General features: G+C 35.6%; 1 protein-coding gene across 1 annotated transcript; it reads right to left on the bottom strand.

Annotated features, from left to right (window-relative positions):
* Positions 1–1023: 1023 nt before the first annotated feature.
* LOC107550385 (estrogen-related receptor gamma-like) lies at positions 1024–14609 on the bottom strand. Its single transcript, XM_016231644.1, has 8 exons — positions 14579–14609; positions 13155–13251; positions 9403–9782; positions 8323–8439; positions 7646–7750; positions 6534–6716; positions 2021–2290; positions 1024–1466 (listed from the first exon to the last, which is right to left on the bottom strand). Exons 2-8 carry the CDS (start codon positions 13211–13213, stop codon positions 1222–1224), a joined length of 1359 nt encoding a protein of 452 aa, XP_016087130.1. The 5' UTR covers positions 13214–13251; positions 14579–14609; the 3' UTR covers positions 1024–1221.
* Between the last annotated feature and the right edge of the window lie 3838 nt (positions 14610–18447).

Here is an 18447-nt window from a genome sequence, read left to right as displayed (position 1 = left end):
AGCAAGAACCTTCTAATTTGGTGTGCTGAAATGTTCATGTGGTAAAACATGGCAAAAATGGAATAAATAAAAGCTGCAATCAGCTTTGGTTGTGCAGCTGTGTGCAGATCTATTTATGAGCATCTGGAGACAAAAAATCCTTCATTAGAACATTATCTATAATGCTAATCATGTCACTCAATAAAAGTGCTTTGGTACTTTGATCTCTATTTGATGTTTGCGCACTTAAATGCTGTTCATCTATACGTTATATTTCTGTCTAGACTGCATCTCTGAGCCCTTTACCTTAAATTCTGTAGTAGATGTTGTTTAACACTTTTTTTCTTCATATCGGTGTCAGAAGAGCAATTATTGACTACTATTTATTTGGCAAGGATGACACTCTCTAATGTGATAAAGCTCTTTTGAAAACGGAATAAAAATAACTTGAATAACTTGGATAAATGAAAATGCAAACAATGAATGCCTTCAATTTGAGATGTCGTTTTTTTCCAATAATTTAATGATATTCACATCCAGCACTCACTGATACACCACCGTTTAAATGTTTGGGCTCCGTACGATTTGTTTTTGAAAAAACTCTTTTATGCTCACCAAGGCTGCATTTATTTGATAAAAAATACAGTAAAATCAGTAATATTGTGAAATATTATTACAGTTTAAATGAACTGTGTTCTGTTTGAATATATTTTAAAATGTAATTTATTCCTGTGCTGCAAAGCTGAATTTTCAGCATCATTACTCCAGCCTTCAGTGAATCATTCTAATATGCTGCTTTTGCTGCTCAAGGAACATTTCTTATTATCGATGTTGAAAACAGATCATATTTTTCTAGAAACGATAATACATGTGTTGTGGATTCTTTGATGAATAGAAAAACTAAAAGAACAGCATTTACTTGAAATAGAAATCTCAGCATTATAAATATCTTTACTGGCACTTTTGATCAATTTAATTAATTCTTGCTGAATAAACTCATTAATTTCATTTAAAAAAAAAAAAACTTTGAACAGCAGTGTATATTTGATACTTCTTCTTTTTTTTTACAGTTATCTTATCCTCAACTATATGAAACTGTATTTGTCTTGAGTATATCCTGTATTATTGTTATATGTCCTGGCAAGTGTCTGTTGTTTCCCCTGGATGTGTGAATAACCCTTCATCCAATCGTGTGCAGGAGGGGCGTGTCACCTCTGGTTGACGGTCCAATCAGGTTAAGGATCAGACATTGGCCTCCAGAAGTTCCAGGAAGAGTTTGTGCATGGGGACGCGTCCGTCCTGCTTGATGCTGCAGAAGTGCTGTACGGCTTTGGCGGAGGTCTGGCGGAGGAGCGGAAGGGTCATGATGAGTTTCCCTGTCCGTCGAGGGTCTTCCCTGTGATGGACACACTCATAATCCAGAAGGGCTTCATGGAGAGAGTCCTGCAGACCCTGAACGGCCTCCACATCCTCTATATGCATCGAGTCTGAGAGAGGGAATCAAAACATCGGGTCATTCAGGTCAAAAATATTGACTAGGTAATGTGTCTATTACATTACTTAGTCAATATCTAAGGTTGCTATTAGCCATTTTTGCACTGACGTTCATGTAAAAGAATAGTTCACCCAAAAATTAAAATTGACTGAAATTTCCTCACCCTCAGGCCATCCAAGATGTAGATGAGTTTGTTTCTTCATTGGAACAGATTTGGAAAAATGTAGCATTACATCACTTGCTCACCAATGGATCCTCTGCAGTGAATGGGTGCCGTCAGAATGAGAGTCCAGTGATGGATTTGTTTCTTACAAACTGGCAGCTTTTCACTTTATAAGACATTAACTGATGGACTGGAGTGGTGTGGATTACTTGAGGATTATGGTGATGTTTTTATCAGCTGTTTGGACTCTCATTCTGACGGCACCCATTCACTGCAGAGGATCCATTGGTGAGCAAGTGATGGAATACTAAATTTCTCCAAATCTGTTCCCTTGTTTAAATAGTCCTTGCAGAAATGTTCTATGAAAGTACCTGTATCTTTACCTGAGTTGGCGAGAGCGATGGCTTTCAGAGTTACAAACTCTTCTCTCTCCAGCTTCATGGATCTGTACCTGCGCACCAGCTGTAATATGGCTTTGTGGAGCTCCAGAAGACCTGCTGATTTGGCCTGTTCAGCATCCATGATGTAATCCTCTGCAAACACCAGCTTGTCCTCGCAGAGCAGCGAGCGGAAAGCCACATGCAGGATTAGGATCTCCATCCAAGCACTCTGCAGGAGACTCATCTGATCGGACAGACAGAGGCTGGAGAAACCTGCAAGAGTGATGGAGTGAATCATCAGATAACCGTATGCTTAAAAAAATAACACATAACTAAATAAGCAACTTATCTAAATAATCGGGTAAAGAAATAATAAAAGCACCTAAATATCTAAACAACTCCGATAAATAAATCCTCAACAATCACCACCTAAACAAGTAAATATTCAGCTAAATAACTAAAACAACCAATCACCTAAATAACGAATGAATCTGCTAAACACCTAAATAAGTAAATACACTGCTAAATAAATAACCTATCACCTAAATATCTAAATAAACATCTAATTTTCTAAACAACTAATAAGATAAACAAACTAAATAAATAACCAATACAAATAATTCCATGAACAGCTAAAAAAATTAATCATGACCTAAATAAGTAAATTATCAGATAACTAAAACAACTAATCACCTAAATACTTATCAACTAAAGTAATACTACACACCTAAACAGATAAATAGCTAAATAAGCAACCTAAATATCGGAATAAACATCTAATTTCCTAAACAACTAATAAGATAAACTAAATAAACAACTAATCACATAAATATCAAAATGAACAACTATTTTCCTAAACAAGTAAATAAATAAATCATCATAAATAACAAAATAACTAATCACTTAATTAAATAAGTAGCTAAACGAGTAATACAAAACACCTAAATAAGTAAATAATCAGCTATAAATAGTTAAATAAATAAAAAAAACACCTAAATATCTAAATAAACAACTAATTTCCTAAACAACTAAGATAAACTACATAAATAACTAATCACATAATTTAAATAAACGATAAACAACATATGATCACCTAACTAAATAATCAAATAATTAACAAACGAATCACCTAAGTAACTAATTAAACCACTAATCTGCAAAATGAGTAATACGAAACACCTATAAGTAAATAAACAGCTAAATAGTTAAATAACCAGTCGCTTAAATATCTAAATAAACAACTAATTTCCAAAACAACTAATCAGATCAAATAAATCAATAAATAAATAAACAAACATAACCAGCTAAATAACTAATCCTTTAATTAACTAAACTTCTACTCAGCTAAGTAATACAAAACAGCTAAGTAAATAATCAGCCAACTAACAATCATCTAAATATCTAAACAAACAACTAATTTCCAAAACAACTAATCTGATAAACAAACTAAATAACTAGCTAATCACCTACAGTAAATAAGTACATAGTCAGCTATATAACTCAAACAAGCTGACAGAGTACTAACTCAATAGCTAAATAACCAAATAATTTCAATACCAACCAGCTAAGTAAAATTTATCTAATTAATCACTTAACTATATTTGAAAAACAATCAGTCAAATGTCTAAATAAATACAACTGATCAGCTAAAAATCTGCCTCGGAGATATTGAATCAGATGAATGGAAATGACCTTTAAATCTGGCAGATAAAACCCACCTTATTTTAAAGCTAATTTCACACTGGACTGTGACCTCTGTTAGGAAAGAAAGCTTCTCTGTGTATGTGTGTGACAGAGGTTTGTCCCTGAAGAACAGCGTCAATGACGGACCAGTCTCTCTCATTCACATTCTCTCACACTTAATTAAAAAGCCAGTGATTAGTTTGGTGTGGTGAAGGAGGAGAGGAGCTTTGATTTGATTTTTCACCCATCACTGATGTTTATCAGGGGCTGTAATGACTCGCTCTCCTCCTGAGTGACGTTCATTAGCTGATTGGATCTCAGCGCTGATCGATCGCGGGCTGAATGAGGCAGCGCTGCCGTTCATGCTGAGCTCCGGGGACGCAGTTGTATCGACGTCTGTGAAATGTGTTAACGGAATCAAAGGGCCCTTGTGACACTCAAACAACACAAATAAAACAACCCCAGAGCCATTTAAATTAGCAATGTCATCTTCTATTGTACGTCCTGCTTCAGACGCCGGGGAAAAGACAATGCTGCTGTCACACACTGTTGACATGAACACACACAACTGCTCCTGTGTATGTAAAACACACATGCACACACACACACACACACACACACACACACACACACACATTGGGTTTTTATGTTTTGAGGGGATTTTCCATAGACATAATGATTTTTATACTGTACAAACTGTATATTCAAAGATATTTAAAATATATATATATATTTTACATTTAAAAAAAAACTATTTAGTATGTTTTATAAGATGTTTTCCTCATAGGGATTAAAATAATCCCCACAAGGTCAAAAATGTCAGGTTTTACTCTCATTGTGAGAACATTTGGTCATCATAACATGGACACACACAGTTAGTTATACTTTGGGGACAAAACTGTTCACAGAAGTGAGCTAAACAAACAAAAAAAAAGTATGTTTTTAAAATAAAGTGTTGTTTTGTTGTTCAGTAAAAAGAATAAAGATTAATATAAAATAAAAATATAAAATGTAGAAGTATATAAATATCAAATTATTGAAAAAATATCTAACAATTATAATAGTTATATATAATTTTAAGATATAATAATATAAAATGTGTATGTGCATACATATACATACATACACACACATATATATATATATATATATATATCGTTTTTTAATTGTAAATTTAACTATTGTTTTGAGGTACAGACCTCACAAAATTATATAAAAAAATATAGAAATTAGTTTTATATTTTGAATTGCAAACATTTTTATGTAAAAGGGCTGAATAGTCCTTGTACAAATTTTCTGAAATGAAATGTATTTTTTAAATATTATAATGTGTTTTTTTTGTACAACATATACTGTACATAAATGTATAAAGACGTATTCTCTGAAAACAAGTTTTAATGTGTTGTCCAATTGTATTTCCCAAGTTAATTTATCTTGAAATCTTAAAGAATAAATCTTTAAGAATGTCTAGATATATTTACGTGAAAACGAAACAAAAATACTGATTAAAAATTGATTTTTGCATTCGTTGTCAGAATTTGTGTAGCCGGTATTATTAACCTTTTATAAAAACAACAGAAGTCTGTTGTATGTACTCATGTACTTATTCACTCACGGTGTCTCTGTTCAAATGTGAACTACTAGTGTTTATTTACCAAATACTGTAATCCAGTGCACAAAACTATGCATTCAAACAGTCACGTGTTAAAGAGAATCACACACACACACACACACACACACACACACACACACCTGGTTTTGTGTTTTGTTTTGTAAGCATTACTACAGAGGCCAGTATCAACACAAAAACAGGTGCTGGCCAGTTCTGTGTGTGTGTGTGTGTGTGTGTGTGTACTAAGATACTGAGATATAGTTGTAAAAGTGAGCGAAATCTGATGAAACCTCGAAGAATGAGGACAGAGGGCGTCCTCGGAAAAATAATTTATAAATAAAGCAAACGTTACAGTCGTCTGTAGAGTATATATTTATATACTAGCTTTAATACCAACGAAAGACTAACAGTGTGTTCACACCACACACGAATGTAATTATTCACGCGAGTAGATTACATACAAAGTCAACGCAAAGACGCAAATAGAGGTGAATTCGTGCTGGGCGACGCGAAATGTGCGACGCGTTTGCCATGAACACACGATATTCGCCTCAATCTAGTCTTCTATGCAAGTTAAAAAATGTCAACTCGAGCGGAAAATTCGCATGACGCGTTCTCGCGCAAGCCAATCAGCGAAGAGTTTCTTGACACGTTGATGCTGCTATCAATAATAAAAATAATAGTAATATCATTGTATATATACAGTAGTAAAATGTAACACACACATTAATACAGGATCCTAACGTTATTCATCCTCCTCTGGATGGTGCTGTGAACCCAGACACGTCGGCGTTTGGCTTTCCATTGTATTTGAGACTTTTTGACAACAGGTACAAAACAGCGATGGTAGTTATCTCCACCATGGTTGATCGCGCTGTTTCGAGTGACACGAAAAACATCCCGCGAGTAATCTAGAGCGAGTGACCATGAACACACCATAAAAGATACATAAATGTGTGTGTGAATGTGTTTAACTTTAGAGCTGCTAAAAGGGCTGATGACTTGTGTACAGGAAGACATTTCATAATCAAATTCATTTGAAAGCATCTAATGCATTTGACATTCCAGTGTCACAGAATGTGTGTGTCGTTAGGTTACACAGAAGCACATCCGAACTAACAGCACTTTGTCTCTGTGTATCCAAAACAAATGGTAGATAATACATGTGTGTGTGTGTGTGTGTGTGTGTGTGTGATTAAAGTCTCTTTGGTCTGTTAGTACCTGGTATGTGTTTGACCCAGCTGATGTTCAGCACGAGCTCTCTGTCGGCGAGGTCACACAGGGTCGTCAGGGTTTTGATGTCACTGTCGGGGAGGGCGGGGTCAGGCATGGCACACACCTTCTCTGGCTCCGCCCCCAACAGCAGGGCCACCACCTTATTCTCCCCCTGAGCGCTGCAGGGTGCTAACGAAAAGAAACACAGAATATTAGCACAAATTTTTACATCATACATTTTCCCTACGGGATTTCTAAATTGCCAAAAATGTCCAGGTTTCGGCTTTGTTTTCCTGATGACATGCTCTCTACAGTTCTCATATACTTGCATATATTATCTAGTTGTATTACTTTGACCGTTCTCTGAAGATCCCGCCTGATTGGTTGATTATGAACATTGCCTGCACGCTATTGGTCAAACTCCTTTTCAGTCATTACCTTCAGCAAGTATGAATAGAGTGCATTGATGCCCGCCCACGTTTTCAACAAGTATTTTTTCCATTCATTTTTCCCATAGGGATTTAAAAAAAAGTGTTTGTTAAAGCGCTGTAAGCTATGAACCAAACTAACCATCTATGAGAAGAATCACAACATTACAAACTTTTATTTGAAGCAAAGAAGTATTTGAAAATCGGACAAAAAGGCAAAGGTGCCAGACTGTGTACTTAACGGGCTTGAAACATGAACCATTGCAAATGACAAAATCGAATTAAAAATGATGGAGAAATTCAACTATCCATTTAAAGTTGCTGATTGTATATATAGAAACAAATTTTATTTATTGCAAAATATGCATTCGATTATGTCATTTGCAGTGCATCATGGGAGTGGGCGTAGCTCAGTGTTCGTTTGATGCGATTTTCTACACAGCATCGTGGGTAATGTTGTTTTTCACCAGGGATTCTGCTGTTAAACACAATTATTCAAAATATACTGTAAGTTGAAACAATGCAAAAAAGATGGCTTGATGGCTTCCGGAATCCGACTGTTGCACTTTATAGTAAAACCAAGCCAAAACCCAGACATTTTTTGGCAATTTAGAAATGCTGGCCAGGACATGTCCAGGAAAAACAGGACGTATGGTAAACACATACACTGAGATGCAGTGTGGTTCTTACAATGCTTTCTGTGAGGTTGCTGGACACTGCAGTAGATGCTGGAATCAGAGTCGATTCTCCTCTTATATTTCTGCCGTCCTCCTCGCACCCGGTCCAAACGCACACCTGAGTCACACACACACACACAATGAAAAACATAAAATAGATCCTGGGATGAGAAAAACAACTTGCTCATTATGTAGAAATAAAGAGTTTGACTGCAATAAACAGCTGCATGAAACAGGAAACAGTCTTTTCTACGTTTTTGGCAGTAATGTGACTCCACACCTGCACTAATATAACACTCTTTGCCTATTTGCTGACTGCATATAATTATTATTTTTACATTTGCGTTTATGAAAGCACTTGTGTACAGCTGCATATTCCAGAAGCCCGTGATATATATGTGTGTGTTTAATCTCAGACACTTTCATAGCAAAACCAATCAAAAGAACCTGCTTAGAGTGCCATTCATGTTTTTTATTGCACTGCATGTAGCGAATCTCACAAAACCTGTCAAGAACATGGCAAAAATAAAATGTATAGTTAGAATTTGATGACAATTAAGCCCATTACATTAGCACATTAAACATACAAAAAACATTATAAAAATAATCGCGTACAACCGGCTTCATTTTCTTTGGATTCTGTAGTGAAATGTGACTGTTTTTATGAGATTCATTAACACACGCTCTCACCTTCTCGCAGCATTCCCACAGACAGACACTTAGTGAAGCGGCAGGCCTGACAGGACTTTCTCCTCCTTTTAGTGATCTCACAGTCTCTGCTGACCGAACAACTGTACTCGATATTACCTGACAGAGACAAACAGACCATCATCATCAAAATATTCATCTAGCAACAACTGTATACTAAACACGCAGACACACTTTCACTAACTAGACGAACTGCATTTATTTGATCAAAAATACAGTAATATTGTTACAATATATTTCAAAATGTAATTTATTCCTGTGATAAAAGCAGAATTTTCAGCATCATTACTCCAGTCTTCAGTGTCACATGATCCTTCAGAAATCTTTCTAATATGCTGATTTGCTGCTCAAGAAACATTTCTGATTATTATCAATGTTGAAAACATTTGTGCTGCTTCATGCTTTTGAATATTTTAGTTGTGTTGCTTCATATTTTTGTGGAAACCATGATGCATTTTTCTGGGTTCTTTCATGCATTGAACTTTCAAAAGAACAGCATTTATTTGAAACAGAAGTCTTTACTGTCACTTTTGATCAATTTATTGACCCTAAACTTTTAAACACCTGAATCACCTACTATATTTGTCAAAATGTGTAGTATATAAACAAAGCACATCACACTGGATACTGAGCAATGTGTTCACGTGAAAATGAACCAAAAGAAAGTTTCACTTACTATGTATTAAATATATTTAATACAGCGTAATCATCAAAACTAAAGCCATAAAACAGGTTCATTACATGAAATAAAATAATCATTAATTGAAATAAAACAAAATATAAAAAAATTCTAACTAATTTTATTTCAGCTAGATGCCAAGGCAGCATTGTTTTCGGTTCTAAAATAACTAAAACTTAATAAAAACACACACAAAAAAAAAACTAATAAAAATTACATACACACACACACACACACACAAAATCTAAAACTTTAACCAAAAATAAAAACAGAAAATTCAGAATCAAATTCAAAATATTAGCAGAAACGATAATAGTATATCAATGCTACTAAATAACATTGAAGGATGGACACACAAACAGACATCAGGATGGCATCCTGACCTTGAATGGTACGTTTGAAAAACGCTTTGCAGGCCTCGCATGAAGCCACTCCATAGTGAAAACCAGACCCAACGTCTCCACACACCAGACACAAGCGTTTGGGGCCCGAGCTCAGCCCGTATCCACCCTTCACCTGTGTTTCCTCCAGCAGCCTGCAGGGGGCGCCGGGAGGCCTAAGAGCCGCCTCAGCCGCAGTGTATGAAGCGGGAGAGTCCAGACCTGTTGGCTTCCCTTTAGTTACTGAACTGTAGCTGCTCCCAGCATCCGACGACGCCCCGGGACTGTGCTGGGTCAGACTGTCCGACAGGGAAGAAGGGCTCGACGGTTCGGTCTTGATGTAGGCAGGACAGTGGCCGTCGATTGACATCATGTCCAGAAAGCTTTGCAAATGAAGAGAATAATGAGAATTAAGAAACAGACAAATGCATGCCTGCATTATCTTTATTACAATAAAGTAATAAAGATAATGAAATTGTCTTAATAATTTGATTACTATCACACACACTGTAAATGCTAGATATTTTACAAGAAAGAGGTCAAATGCTACATTAAAAACATGTAGCATTTGACCTCATCATAAAATGATAAAAATATTAATACTTTAATTCAAATTTCTAGCCATATAAATGATATAAAAACAGATTAAAAAACAATACATGTAATTTTACCGCACCAAGTGCATTAATTTATAGTCAAATCCATATGAAAGAAAATACACATTTTATAGCAAATTATTATTTTATTTCAAACACACAAAAAAAAAAAACAATGTAAAAATGTTTTAAGTAAATGATGTCATCTCATAATTAGTACAAAAAAAAATAAAAAAAATAATAATAATATATATGTACATATTTATTTATATGTACATTTGAAAATGGGGGTTTGATTTTTTTTTAAAAAGGATAAAGTAATTTAAAATGTTACAAAACATTTTTATTTCAAATACATGCCGTTCTTTTAAACTTTCTATTCATCAAAGAATCCTGAAAGAATGTTTCAAGGTTTCCACAAAAATATGAAGCAGCACAACTGTTTTCATCATTGATAATCATATGCAATGCAAATCAGCATATTAGAATGATTTCTGAAGGATCGTGTGACACTGAAGGCTGGAGTAACGATGCTGAAAATCCAGCTTTGCGTCACAGGAACAAATTACATTTTAAAATATATTACAACAGAAAAGAGTTACAATTCTAATATTTCACATTATTACTGTTTTACTGTACTTTTGATCAAATAAATACAGCCGTGGTGAGCAGAAGAGACTTCTTTCAAAATCCTAAAAAAAAAATCGTACCGACCCCAAGCTTCTGAACAGTAGTGTAGGTTTGTTTCATGTTTAAACAGCATTAAAACTAATAGCCGTAAAAGCATTATTTTAACATCACGTGTGTCACCCTGATGGTGTTTGTCCTTGTGCAGGTCATGCTGTACATGTTCTACAGGTTGTTTATGTTTATAATGTTTGTATTTTTATTAGCCATGGTTGACAGAAAGACTATTTTGATGAACCTTAAACCATTTTTACTGTAAATTTACCAGGATTTGTTTTACAGTGCATGGAACCCTGAAATGATCTCCAATCTGACAGAACAGCAAATTAGTGGTTTTCCTTTTTATCAGCACAACTATATTTCCCACCAAGTCAGACAAAATGTTTACAGCACACACAGCACCTGAACACACCTGTTTTATCACTCCATCTCTCTCTCACACACACACACACACACAGCGGCCAGTAACGTGATCCTAAAGCCCATCAGGGTTTTTTGTCTGGGATCCAGAGGAATTACCTGTGACTCCATCACACATCTCAAATGCTATTGCTGTAAAATGTTCGGCGAACGCTGCCAGAACGTGTGCTTATTAAAAGCGCTCTGCCTCAATTCCATAGTTTCTCAATTCTTTCAAAGTGATCACTACAATTCTTACTTCAAGTACACAGTAATCATTCCCTCTGTTCAAAATGAAGGTTGGTCAATAGTTGATGGTACATTACATGTTCTTCCGATCAACATATTGGTTTCTGGGTCCTTTAAAGCATGATGTTTTCTAAAAAACTTGAGGAATGTTATGTGGTGTTTTAAAGAACCCAGAAATCACAGGTTGAAGTATAAAAAGTTTTTGTGGAAATTAAACAGGTTCTCTTATTGTATTATTTTAGTTCTGATTGGAAACTTGAATCTAGTTATCTTAGTCTGATGATGATAGAGAGTTTGCAAGTGGAATGTGCATCTAAAATATTTATTATTGATAAGTTGCTGATTTATGGAAAAACACATTTACTATTTTTATAATTGTTACTACATAATATAAATTAATATGGGATCTCCTTTAATCAGTGCAAGAACATTAGAGCCTTTTTGTTTAATTTGTTTCTATATGATCCTGTATATCCTACACTGTAAAAAATTACCGTGAATTTAACGGTAAAAGACTGTAAAAATGCTACAGTAAAAACCTGTTAAATGGTTAACGGTAAATTCCCCTACTATATACAGTGAAAAACTGTATTGGACATTACATGTATTGGACATTAATTTTACGGTAGTATACCGTTTTTGGAAGTGAAAAAGGCCGTATAATTTACAGTGAATAACCGTAAATTGACATTCCCAGAATTTGCTGCTTTACATTTCAAATGTGATGTTTTTTTGTTGAAATAACTATGTTTCTTCTTAGTTTTTCCTTATCAGTTTTGTATATTAGGGTTGTGTTTACACCTAATGTTGTTAAATGAATGTTTATTGCATTATTTCAGTTTCATGCGTGTTACCATGATGGTGTTTAGTGTTTGTGTGAATGGCACTGTGCACCTTCTATATATGTTATTATTTAAAAGCTGCTTGTGATGGGCTTTGGTTCATCATGTGACTTTCTCATCACCTCCTGCATTTGGTGGTTATCAGTGTATTACAGAGGTACAAAACAGATTTCAGTACTTCAATAGGTTGGTATATTAACATTATATCAGTTAATGAACTTACGGTATTTAACTGTAAATTTAAGTTAAAACCGTAAAACCTAAAACGTTGCTACCATATTTTTTTACGGTAAAATTACGGCAACCACAGCTGCCGTTTTTTTACGGATTTTTTTTACAGTGTATATTTAACTATAAAGTAAAGGGGAAACTATGATTACATGCTAAATGACAATATTATATATATATAAACTAAATGGAAATGAAATAATATATATATTGAATTTATAAATGTGTATGTATATACATGCATGTGTGTATGGTTGTACATACACATATGTAGTTGTTTTTTTGGTGTTTGGCTTAGTGTTATGTTAGAATCATTATCATACTCTTATACCTTTTGTTCTTTAACATTTTGAATTGTTTTTAGCTTTATTTTTTGTTTTTCATTTAAATGTTAAGTTTTGAAATTTTGTTGTATGCGTTTGTAATTTTTATTTTATTTATTTATTTTTAAAATGTGTATAAGTAGTATCTATAACGTTTTAGCTTTTAGTTTTGGATCTGTTTTTAGTTGTTTTAATACTACAACTGATTGCTTCTGTTGTCCTCATTTGTAAGTCGCTTTGGATAAAAGCATCTGCTAAATGACTAAATAATAAAAAACTAATAATAATTAAAAAAAATAAAAATATATATGTATATATATATATATATATATGTATATATATATATATAACAAAGTTCCAGCAAACCAAATGAAGTACAATACAACAGTAAAAGCCTAATTATGCTCATATAAATTAATAAAGTTACTTACTTGTTCTGTTCAGAAGGGAAGGAAAAAGATTCCGGGTGATAAAACTGCACTAGATCCATTAGACAGCTGAGAATGAAACCATAACCTGAGGAAACTCCTGTAAAAAAACACAAACGCTCTCACTTCTTTTCTTCTGTAATGTTTTACTGTAATAACGCTCGTCTGTTTCTCCTCACTGCGTTTCTGCTACTGCAGCACAACCGCTAAAAACCCCAGCAGGGCTGCTTATGAATATTAAATAGACGTTTCGCGTTGTCCCCGCCTTAATGAGAAGGTCAGCAGAAAATCGACCAATGGGAGCGCGCTCTACTGAATATTCATCAACCTCGCGCAGGTGAGCGTGACAGACCAAGATGGCGCTCCAGTGAAATAAGAGAAAAACGCGAAAACAAATGACAAAGAATATTTTCTAAACGACAAAAATAAAACGCTGTCTTTAATGAAACTGTCTATAGTACATGTGACATTTTAACGCGTCTCTCTCTCAGTGTAGACAGCTGTGTTTTATTTTCTAACCAGCTTCCAAACCCGTTATATAGGCTTAGAAACAGTACAATGACGGTATTAAATGGTAATACCATGGTACTTTGATAAGCACTATGCATCATGTGTATTAATATACCATGGTATTTACATTGTACTTACATTGCACTTCCAATAAAACCATGGTAAGTGATAGGACTTACATAAAAGTATGAACACACAATTCTGAAGGGTATATCCACTATATACATTATTGCAATTCTTGTCTTCATTGCATTTAAAGCAAGGCATTTCTGATCATCTCCTGCACAGGCAATTAGCCCAATGCTCAGCAAACTTTTAAGAAACAATAAGGTGTTTATGTGAGATCAAGTGTAGCTTTGTGTTTGAAATGAGAAAGCCTCCATTATGCAGGAGGTAAACAGACAGTGTTTTCAGTGGTATTAGCCAGAAAAGCCTCTGTCCACTCATGTGCCGAGAGCAAACATACACTGAGCTGAAAGACAAAGGGAGATCTCAACGCTTTCTGTGTCGAAGTCTGACATTTACTCGATCCTGCAACTCTCTCACCATCAGCATTGTCACTGCAGACTTCACAGCAGGAAACGCTCCTCATTAAACATCCTCCTCATCCCTCCAGATCACAACTACACCCAGATCAGACAGACAGGTCTGACCACTGCATTACACCGCTCAGTTCATAACATCAGGTGAAATATTTCACAAAGAGCAAATATCTCCGTGGCATTCACTGCTGGTGTCTTTTAAAACATTTTATAAGCCGTATAGCAGTCCTGGATGCTGCATTAGAGCACAACTGCTTATTTAGGGCACCTTTAGCATGTTGCGCTCTAATGAGCAACATCGGTTCTGGTATCCATATCTTGCTTCTTAGAGGAATAGCTCAGCCAAAAATGAACATTTGCTGAAAATCTACTCACCCTCCGGCCATCCAAGATGTAGATGAGTTTGTTTCTTCATGGGAACAGATTTGGAGAAATGTAGCATTACATCACTTGCTCACCAGTGGATCTGAATGGGTGCCGTCAGAATGAGAGTCCAAACAGCTGATAAAAACATCACAAGCAACCCACACCAGTACATCAGTTAATGTCTTGTGAACCGAAAAGCTGCGTGTTTGTAAGCACCAAAGAAGTGTAAATAAAGCTTTAATAGCAAAAAATGTGGAGATTCTAAATAAAGTACAATTCCGCTACTAATTGCTATGAAGTGCCTCAAACAAAACTGAGTATCTCCATAAAAATTCGATACCACTAACCTGGCAAATCCTGTGATTAGGTCTTCATCAAAAGCATTCAGTGCATCAACCTGGTTTAAGACGAACTGATTGAAATCACCTGTATCACTTTACTCACTCTGTATTAAATCAGACTACAATGCAAGAGATCAAAAAGTGATTTCTGGTTTTGTGTGACAGTCATCAGGTGGTTAGTGAATGTACTGTATTTTACGGTCACTTTTCTATCCTCTCATCTTCCTGTTCTACCACAACATGTTCGTATGAATTTGTGTGGATATGTGAGTATCTGTGTGCTGAGCCTTACGTAACTCGGGTCTCAAAGTGATGAGCTGAGCAGGATTACATGAAGGATTTCCTGTGACTGAGACGATTCTCATCTGGTTTGTCTCACGCACGTCTGTGAGACAGGTGATGACACAGCTTTTTTAACCCTTGTGTTGAGTTCTGGTCACTTTGATCTTTTCTTTTTCCTTTTCCTTAAAATGCTATTTTACAAGTTATCACGTTGGACTAAGTTGTGCCAAGTTATTGCATTGGACTTGCTATCAACTTTGTTTTTTTGTGATTAATGTTTGTACTTGTTGCACTTGTAGTATTTCTAGTCAAAAATGACTGGTCTACAAAAAGTCTCGTTATGCTTCAATATTACCACATATTGGATTCAGTCTTTTTTTTTTTTTTTTTTTATAACTTGTGATTGAACTAATTGATCATAGGCCTCATTGATCTGAGGTCATGCAATTCATTTTGAGTGAAAATTGCCTAAATGATCCACAAATAATTATTATTATTTTTTTTTTCACAGGTAAGCTCAGGCATTAACTCTTAAAAATAAAGGTGCTTCACGATGCCATAGAAGAACCTTTTTGTCTAAATGGTTCCATAAAGAACCTTTAACATCTGAAGAAAATTTCTGTTTCCCAAAAGGTTCTTTGTGGTGAAAGAAGGTTCTTCAGATTATAAAAAGGTAAGAAAGAGATGGTTCTTTAAAGAACCTTTGACTGAATGCTTCTTCTATGGCATCGCTTGAAGAACCTTTTGAAGCACCTTTATTTTTAAGAGTGTATGACCAATCAGTTCCAAAATGAAATACAAAACCTGTGCTAATTGATAGAAAACAAGTTGACAAAAAGATTGAAACCAATAATATAGCATAATGAGAGATTTATGAGCAATTTTTGAAAGGCTGGACATTTCAAGGCGAGAACACCAAATTAGGGAAAGGATTTTTATAACGGCACAAGGGTTAAAGCAATAAATCCCATGTTTTTTAGAGACAGAACTATTAGATGTGTTAGATTTATTTATTAGACCTTAAAAATTAACATCAGATAAAAGCAGGTACCTTTAAACACAACATTCTCATTTCTATTCAATAGTTAAAATTTACAAAACTGTTGAACTGATATATCTTAAATACATTCATATCCCATAATTTCAATACAACTATTTAAAAAAAAAATTTGACACCCATGAAGATGTTGCTCTTTTGGACACATTATGCCATTCTGTTATTTTTTCTAGTATTTAAAGTTGTAGCATTGACTGCATTCTATTTCAGAACTAATCAGGATTCTGTTGTTCACACTGACTCTGGATGCTTTGAATAAATCTTCAACATATCAGCTGCTAAGCAGAACAGGAGCCCGTTGAGTCTGTTGGTATAATTTTCTGCTAGATTGCACAGTTATAATTACTCTTGAGATCAGCTGTACTGATGAGAGTATATGAGTATTGATCCGTCCACTGACAGACATCACAACAAACACACACAAAATATGAAATAATTACCGTAAAACAACCAACGTGATAAATGAGTTTTCTCAACCCATAGTAAACCCACAGAAGTCAGGACGGACAACAAAGGAAATGTTTAACAGATTGTCTGAGCTGCTCTTTCTATTAAAATGACAGGATTTTTGGAGGGAACTAACAATTTAACAAATTTTTTCAAAACATACATTTTAAATCATTTCAAAAATGTTTAAAAATTTATTAATTAATTAACAGTTTTTTAAAATTCAAATAAATTTAAACTTTAGAATCTCTCACATTAGAGTGTGTGTGTATATATAGTATTTTAGTTTTTATTAATATTTTGTTATAAATATTTTACATTTTAATTATTTTAAAATTTTATTTATTAATATATTGTCAGACTCTGTTCCATGTTTTGTGTGTCTTGCTCCCCATGTGCCTTCCTATGCCCTTATTTGGTTAATTTCCTGTTCCTGTCCTGATTAAATTCATTTATCTCGGGTGTTTCCATTGATGTTTCATTGCTCCCAGGTGTGTCTCATCATCCCCTCCTCCTGTGTGTATTTAAAGTGTTCCCAGTCCCTAGTTCTCTGTCCGCTGTTAAACGTCTTCCCGAGTTCGTCTCCCTTGGTGCATGAAAATAAAGTCTTGTTAAAGTATTCTCCAGCGTCTCCTCTGAAGTGTATTGTGACAGAACAGCGGACCTAAAAAGTAAGCGGCACCCCCTCTCCCTGTTTGATTTCCGTTTTTTTGTTTTTTTCCCGTGCGTTCCTCCACGTCCCCAAATGGAGGAACGATTAATGTTCATCACGTTGGCTCAGGCGAGCCCAGACCCCATCGTCTTTGCAAGGGCATTCATGCCGCTCACCCTCACCAGCTCCCTCGAGGGGGAAATCCTCACAACGCTGTTCCGGATCGGGATAACATTCCATCATCCCACGGAGCTCCCAGACACCACCAACCTCGACTGGAAGGAGACAGTCATCCGGTGTCTGGAGAGTCTCCGATCCCGATCCGGAGACCCTCCGCCGGCCGTTCCCGAGTCAAGTCAGCCAGCAGTTAATGTGGCAAGCCGAAAGGACGTTAGTGTGCCAGCCCCAGAGCTCGCTCCAGTGCCGGCTCCAGCCCCAGAGCTCGCTCCAGTGTCGGATCCAGCTCCTCGAAGGCCGAGTCCCCTGCTCCGCCGTGGCCTCCCGAGGCTCCGGATCCGCCATGGCACCCAGAATGGGTACCGCACTGTCCCGTGTCTGTCCTGAGGGACCTCCAGTGTGCCCCCCCCCATTGGATGGTATAGACTCTGTTCCATGTTTTGTGTGTGTCTTGTTCCCCATGTGCCTTCCTATGCCCTTATTTGGTTAGTTTCCTGTTCCTGTCCTGATTAAGTTCATTTGTCCCAGGTGTTTAATAATTTATATTGTGTTTTTGCCATTTTTATTTGTCCATATAGTTTAATTCATTTTAGTACATCAAGTTAAACTAAATGAAAATGAGAGATGTTGCCTTGGCAACTAGCTGAAATAAAAAATATATATATAAAACAAAATGTAAACTTATTGTATTTCAGTTAAAATGTATTTAATTTTATTAATTTTCATGGTTTGTTTTTAGTCAACTATAACTCTGCTATGAAATTTAGGCTACGTCCACACGAAGCCAGAGCTTTCCCTATCCGATCTTTTTTTTCCCACCTCGTCTCAAGGAATATCTGCGTCCACACGAAACCGACACAAAACGATGTAGTATACCTGCCAGACCAGTATGTGGCGCTGGTAATTCTGCCACACAGATACA

The sequence above is a fragment of the Sinocyclocheilus grahami genome, unplaced genomic scaffold, assembly GCF_001515645.1.
Source record: "Sinocyclocheilus grahami isolate Dianchi unplaced genomic scaffold, SAMN03320097.WGS_v1.1 scaffold397.1, whole genome shotgun sequence".
Classification (NCBI taxonomy): Eukaryota; Metazoa; Chordata; class Actinopteri; order Cypriniformes; family Cyprinidae; genus Sinocyclocheilus; species Sinocyclocheilus grahami.
The sequence above is the reverse complement of the archived record's forward strand: the minus strand, read 5'-3'. Positions and strand labels throughout refer to the sequence as shown.